Source organism: Diplotaxodon limnothrissa, linkage group LG11, assembly GCF_057381915.1.
Source record: "Diplotaxodon limnothrissa isolate DT_005_m linkage group LG11, D_limnothrissa_male_GT1.1, whole genome shotgun sequence".
Lineage (NCBI taxonomy): Eukaryota > Metazoa > Chordata > Actinopteri > Cichliformes > Cichlidae > Diplotaxodon > Diplotaxodon limnothrissa.
In genome coordinates this window covers 12,055,307-12,062,569 of record NC_140606.1, presented here as the reverse complement: position 1 = coordinate 12,062,569, position 7,263 = coordinate 12,055,307, and the positions used below count along the sequence as shown (strand labels likewise).

The following is a 7,263-nucleotide window of genomic DNA, read 5'->3' as shown; positions in this document are numbered from 1 at the left end:
TCCATGTCAAATTTGACTCCTGGAGAGTGCTTGGCAGAATAGCAAAAGGCTCTGAGTTACTAAACAGAGCCATTAGTGTTGGGTAGACCAGTGGTCTGGCCTGAGGGCCTGGTTGAGCGGCAGGGGTCCTGTGGTAGGAAGTTGTGGTCTGTAGAAGGCAGGCAAAGGGATTTGGAAGCGTGAAGCCCAATTCACATGGCCTACTGGCTGGACCAGGGTATGAAAGAGATAGGGTGTCTGGGAAAATATGTGGATATTTTGGATTCATCACATTTGGAGACCACAGAAGACACTGAATCTTACTATCTATCTTCATCCAGGCATCTTGTGACAAGCATAACCCTAGTATTACTTTTGTATAATATGCAAATGTTATTTCATCCCCAAACAACAGTAAATGTAGGTTGATACTGCAGATAATGTATGTACTGTGGTTCATCCACAGTACTGGGGAGTAACGGAATACATGTACCATTGTTACGTATTTAAAATACAAAAGACAAGTAACTGTATTCGGTTAAAGTTACCAGTTAAAAGGGTGATAATTAGAATACAGTTGCTTTGTTGAAATAAATGGATGACATGGTCTTTTACTGTTTATGTTAGGCTATCCCCTCTCTAATTTTGGTAATTTCACACATTGCTGGAGACCCAAACAAAACACGAAATAAGAGGCTCTAATGTAAGCGCCTTGTTAATGTTGGTGTCATCAGTTACACAATGGACCTGAAGCCAGCACAACAGAGCCAGCAGTGCATGGGCAGGAATACATTCCTTACTTGGAAATTCCACTTCGTATTTAAACAACAAAGGGATGGGCGAAATTTGACCGTTCAATGCGAACTCTGTTTGCCAGCAACCAAGCTGCTGTCAGCGTCAAAAAACTCCACCTCCAACCTAAGGGAAGTAAGTTATTTTTTTAAAAAAAAACTAATGTTAGCCTACTGCAACTACCTTGTTTTAGTTGTGGTAGCTACCTGGGTTATGTGCCACTTCAGTATCTTTGATGTACTATTGCTGTGTGATTTATTACTATTACTGAAGGCTACTTGCCACCAAGCTAACATTGTTAGCTGCCATTAACTGAGGTTAGTTCATAGACTGCAGACTGTTATACTTGATGGATAGCATTAACAACCTCCTACCCACAAATAATCATGTGCAATTCTGAAAGCAAAGTCTACAAACTTACCTCAGCTAACGCCAGCTTGGTGGCGAGCAGAGATGGACAGTAACGCGTAACGCGTTACTGTAATCTGATTACTTTTTTCAAGTAACGAGTAAAGTAAGGGATTACTATTGCAAAAACGGTAATTAGATTACCGTTACTTCCCGTAGGAACGCTGCGTTACTAAAACCGTGATTTTTTTGCGAGAATGTCTCATGACAGTGACGTAAGCGAGTGCGCCATTAGTGACAACAGCTGTGTGCAGATCAACAATGGATCACATATCGATTGTGAGAGAGAGTATGAGCGTGCAGCGTTTAAAGCGTGGAAGTACTGACCTTACTTTGAGTTTGATTCCATAAAAAGTGAAAAAAACATTAGCGTCCATTGTGCGTGGGAAGAAAACGTATTTTTACAGCGAAAAAAAACCCTAAACTTCCAAGCAAGCACCGAGTGCGCAACGACGTAATGCGCAACTGACCGCTGCACACCTGCACCAAGGTAAACCTCCGCCTACTGCAGTCCTGCTTTACAGGTGAAAATAGAGCAACAGGACCGCTGAGTCTTTGACTTTATTTATTTTCTGCTGTGTTTTACTTGCATCTATTTGAAAGAGTGAGTGTAAACACAAAAAATATTTTATTTTATGTGCTGGAATGTGTAGAAAATAGGTTTAAATGTTAAACTAATTTATCCAAGTCAGAGAATGTTGCATATAATTAAATTTTTGCTTGATGCATAGAGTTAAAAGATTAAAACTGATAAAACAAGTTAAAAAAAGAGACTTTTCCATTTGATTACATTTTGTATGATGGATTATGTAGAAAAAGTAGAATTGGGCTAAAAGATCTATCGCTTTATCACCTATTCAGGTTGTAAATCGTGTTTTTAAAAAGTAACTAAGTAACTAAGTAATTAATTACTTTTGAAAATAAGTAATCAGTAAAGTAACGGGATTACTTTTTTGGGGAAGTAATCAGTAATTAGTTACTGATTACTTTTTTCAAGTAACTTGACCAACACTGGTGGCGAGTAGCCTTCAGTAATAGTAATAAATCACACAGAAATAGTATATTCATGTAGTTGTAAAAAGCATGACAATATATCCAAAGTATTCAGATTACGTAGGCACTTAACGGCAATATTTCTGCCCGTGTTACGTGTAACAAAATCCACTGGCTCTGATTTCCTGGGCCCAGAATGCCTACAATGCCCACAATGCCTTCCGAATCATGTGACAACCCCTTTGGCTTTTGTACTTGCGCTTCGCTGTTCCACTTGAACGACGTACTGTTGTTGCAGTTAGCAATTAGCCTATAGCCTATTGTTCACTCAAAAGGCGCGATGGATGCTTCGACTTACGAAAATGTTCGACTTGCGAAAGAACCTCGGGAACAAATTAATTTTGTAAGTCGGGGTTCCACTGTATTAGTGTTACTAATTACTAATTACTAACTACTTAATCAATATTGTATTTAAAATACTTATCTAATTACTGTGTCTGAAAAGTAACTTAATTACTCAATAAGTTATTTAACTAAATACTTCTTAAAATCCCTATAAACCTTGAGTGGACAAACAATAGAAATTAAACTCTTTAAATAATAAATAAATTTTTTTTAAAGACGGAGACTCTACAGTACGCAGCGATAGCATCTCTTCCACAATGTAGTCTGCAATCATTTTTTAAGCTCACCTTCAGACGCTTTCTGTGCTGCTGAAGTAAAATCAGGTTTTGCCTGCTTAGCAGGAGTTGCCGCGGTGTTATCCATGGATGATGAGCAAGGATCACTCAGAAGTGTTCGTCTCTGCTTTCGTGTCAGGCGCTTCAGTAGATTACTTGTGCTATTAACAGCAGCCGATATTTTTTTCTCCCCAGGACATAGCTTACATATTACTGTAATGTTCTTGTCTGCTTGTTTCAGAAAAGTGAAGAGACGGGAATATGTCCATTTCATAAAACAGGCATCCGACATCTTCTGCTTTAGAATACGACTATGCAGCACCTGCACTACAGCGATGTTAAAGCGGCAGAGTTTACTTTTACCTTTAGAAGATAAATTATTGAAATTAAATAATGATATTCAGCGAGTTTAATTATTTTACAATGTAACGCAAGTACATTGTAAGTAACTGTAATTAAAATACCTAAAAATGAACAGTAATCAGTTACTCTACTTTTTCAGTGGAAAAGTAATTTAATTACTGTAGTAACGCGTTACACCCAACACTCCTCGAATGTGGGTTAAAGCTTTTATTCTAAATGTTGTTTTGGTCTCCAGTGTAGTGAATGTATGTCTGTCTCTCTAAAGCTGCTTTCAGTATAGCCCTTATTGACAAGAGATCAACACAGCAGATGGCTCCCCATGTTTAATTTGGCCAGTTTTTTATTTCTGTCTCCTGACAGAACTGCATGGATCACTACACTATGAAACCATTTGTTTTCTCTTCCTGTCTTTTACTCAGTAAAAACGTTATAAATAAAAAAAAAAAAATTAAAATAAGGCTTTTAATCAATTCTGAGATATTGTTCTGGTCAGTTAAGTAGCACAGAGGGCTGTTAATAGGTTTGAGGTGCACTAGAGGGGCAACAATGACAAAACCCCTAAAACAGGAATGGTTTTATAGGTGGAGATTACTATATTTTTCCCTTTTTCTTTTTTGATTGTTTTTTCACTAGTTTTGCATTTGGCTAGGCTCAATGTCACTACTGGTAGCACGAAATCATACCTGGACCCTACAGAGGTTACACAGGTAGTCCAACTCCTCCACAAAGAAATCCTTGGACCCAGTGGCGGCTCCTGAAAAAAATCTCAGGGGGGGCAATTTTTATGATATCGACTAAAATGACCCATTTAATGAGTACATCAAACAACACAATTTTAATTTAAATTTAAAATGAACAACCATATTCTGGCCATTTGTATAGATTTGTAAAAATGAACAACCATATTCTGGCCATTTGTATAGATTTGTAAAAATGAACATGAACAGATTTTTTTTTTTTTTTTTGAATGAATGAAAAATAACTATTGAAAACAACAACTGTAAACTGATTGGGGGGGTGGGCTAAAGAGAGAAAGAGAGAGGGATGGAGAAAGAGAGTAAATATGGTTAAGGGTTCTTATTTGTACAAGAACTTTGCTCGTCTGTCTTTCTGAGTGGCAAATTTCTCGATGACCCTGGTGTTGAAATCAGGAAGTTCTTGTGTGAGTTTTTTCTCTATGGACAGCATAGCCAGAGCGTTGAGCCGATCCTGAGCCATATTGTTTCTCAGGAAAGTTTTTATCCTCTTTAAAGTAGAGAAACACCTCTCCGATTCTGATGTTGTCATTGGTGTGGTGATGAGGATGTTAAGAAGACTTACAGTTTCGGTGAATGTGTCTTGAAGGTTGTTTTCCATCAGAACCTGATAGAGCGCCAGCGCACCACTACAACTCTGAAACTCCTCGTTGTCGTAGATCAGGGACAGTTCTGTTTTAAGTCTGGCTTTGTCCAATGAGGGATAGGCTTCCACTGTGGTTTGTAGTGCTGCATCTGGAAAATTTTTGCTGTGTTGTTGGAACAAGTCTCCTTGCAACAGAGTGGCGCTGACAAGGTGCTTGGTGAAAGAAAACCTCTCCTTGGCATGGCTCATAATGGTGTCGCACACCTATCCAATAATATATAATTGGTAAGAGTTAGATTCAGTGGTAAGACTTTGGCACATGTCTCATGTTAATCATTATTCTGAAAAAAAAAATCTGTCCATAACAAAACAAAACAGTCATGACCACTATATCAAATGACATCTGACAGCATCGTCATTAGATTTTATCTGATGATCCGATTTAAATCAGACCAAGCAGCTAGTGCTTACCTCCAGTGCCAAATGGTGTTGCCTGTCTTCCCCCAATGTTCTCCGTCTCTTTGTGGGTGGGTCTTGAACAGGTCCCCTGTACTCCTCATCCACAACCAGATTAGGAAGTGCCTCCCTGATCCAATACATAAGTTTCATTAATGGCTTCTGAAAACTGAATAGGGATATATTAACCAAACACAAACCAAACAAAGGTTGTGTTCTAATTACCGGGAATTACCGGATTTAATTAATAACCGGACCTGGTTTAATGGCTGGGGGAAAACCAGTGCAAGTAAATAAAGGCCCTGGCCATAATTTCAGGAAATAGCCTATGGTATAGGCTACATCAAATCATTACTGGGAATATACTTCATCAAATATACTTAATCAAATATTTTTCATAAAATTACTTCAAAGGCTGATATAAATCAAAATTATCTGAATTCCATTAAACATTTAAGTCACAGAACACAGAATATATGCAGAGAATTTGATAGAATCTATGCATAGATAATTAACATTTATTCTAGGTTACATATTTATGCTTTTATGCCTACCTGATAGCCTGCATGCGGCTGATGAATGTCTGGGTGATCCCTGCGATGGTGACAGAATCGATGTTTCTCTTCTGTAGGTGGTTATACAGCATGTCTACATGTGGCATTATCTTGTGAAACAAGGCCAGGAAAAAACAGAAAGCTTCGTCTTCCAGCATTCTCACGAAACCACCGGCATCTCTCTTTGTAGGGGCATCAAATCCTTCACTGTTACGGATGGTCTGAAAACACCTCACCAGATCGTCTTTATGTTCATACACTGTATTCACAGCACGACTGTTGAAGTTCCAACGGGTTGCCGATGCACTTGGAAGTCGGTGCGCCACCACCTCGTCAAGCACTGCAGTCCTCTTGCTCGATTTAGTAAAAAAAGAAGCGAATCCTGCTATGTCGGAAAAAAAGTGACTGATTTGAGGGATGTGGGAGGTTGCTTGTTGCATTACCAGGTTTAACTGATGGGCATAACAATGTACGTAGTGAGCGTTAGCATAAATGTCCTGTATCTTACGCTGCACTCCTCCAGTGGTACCCCTCATTACAGCGGCCCCATCGTAGGCCTGGGCGATCAACTTTCTCTCTTGTCCCTGGGGGAGGATGAAGCGCAGCCTCTCCGATAAGGCACTGGCTATTGCATCTGCACAAGCATTGGGTAGCTTGATGAATTCAAAAAAACGCTCTTGAATACGGTTTCGTTGGTCAATGTATCTTAGCACCATGACTAACTGACAGTGTGTAGAAATGTCAGTGGTTTCATCAGCTTGAATGGCTAAAAACTTCGCTGCCTTTACTTCTTCCACGATCCTTTCTCTCAGAACTGCCAACATGCAATCCAGGATCTCGTTCTGGACTGTTTTCGAGGTGCCTTTAAATACAGTAGCATTTTCAAGGTGTTGCCTCAAGTCGTGATCAATTGATGCCATCAAGTCGACTAAACCTCTAAAAATCCATGGATTGTCTGAGGAATCACTTTCATCATGTCCCCGCATTGCTAGCTCAAAAGCACCACAAAACTTAATACAATCGATGATTTTAGATAAAATATGACGGTTTTTATCTACCTCTTCGTTGTGCCTTCTTAAAGCAATCCGATGTCCATCATCTAGCTGCGCCGCTATGCTAGTTTTCCCTAGCACAGCTAGCTTTACACTGTTGTCCATATGAACTCGTGAGCTTTCATGTTTCTTGATTCGTTCGGAGAGGTGCTTTAAGTCGGTTTGTCCAGATTGTGTCCACGTCAAATCACACTTGTCACTTTTGAACAGTATGCACGGGAAACAAAAAAGTGCATTAGCTGTTCCACAGCCTGTCAGCCACGACTTGCGCTGGAACCAACTCCGACAAAAAGTCCTGTTGTATGCTTTTGACTTCTCCTTCGTTGCCTGGGTTAGTTGAATTTCGGGCTTGTCAGGTCCCAACTCTTTAACTTGCAGTTTTTCTGCCATTGTCCTTCTGGCAAAAGGGTAGGTTAGAAGCGATCTAACCGAATTTGGGGGAGGCTGTGCCTCAACCGTTAACAATACCGCTGCCATCGTCTCTCTCTGACCTTATAGCTCACTTAGGCTACTGACTGAGGTAAAATTCTAGAACAGCAAATCTTCGCGCGTTTTCTGCAGGGGCGCAATTTTAAGCGCCCCCAAACCATTTAATTCAGCGACGCTGATAGGTCAAATATTTATTATTTTCCCCTGGCAACCATT

General features: G+C 39.7%; 1 protein-coding gene across 1 annotated transcript; it reads right to left on the bottom strand.

The window, feature by feature from the left end:
* Nucleotides 1-4,219: 4,219 nt before the first annotated feature.
* LOC146622401 (zinc finger MYM-type protein 1-like) lies at nucleotides 4,220-6,486 on the bottom strand. The gene is made up of 3 exons (XM_085366810.1): nucleotides 5,567-6,486; nucleotides 5,028-5,142; nucleotides 4,220-4,820 (listed from the first exon to the last, which is right to left on the bottom strand). The coding sequence occupies exons 1-3, from the start codon at nucleotides 6,484-6,486 to the stop codon at nucleotides 4,293-4,295; spliced, it is 1,563 nt and encodes a 520-aa protein (XP_085222936.1). The 3' UTR covers nucleotides 4,220-4,292.
* Between the last annotated feature and the right edge of the window lie 777 nt (nucleotides 6,487-7,263).

Bases quoted from the DNA above. Each gene is read 5' to 3' on its own strand.
- LOC146622401 (XM_085366810.1), bottom strand. From the start codon at position 6,486: ATGGCATCAATTGATCACGACTTGAGGCAACACCTTGAAAATGCTACT. The intron at 5,143-5,566 runs GTAGGCATAAAA...GTATTGGATCAG, and splicing joins AGCCGCATGCAGGCTATCAG to GGAGGCACTTCCTAATCTGG. The intron at 4,821-5,027 runs GTAAGCACTAGC...ATTATTGGATAG, and splicing joins AACACCATTTGGCACTGGAG to GTGTGCGACACCATTATGAG.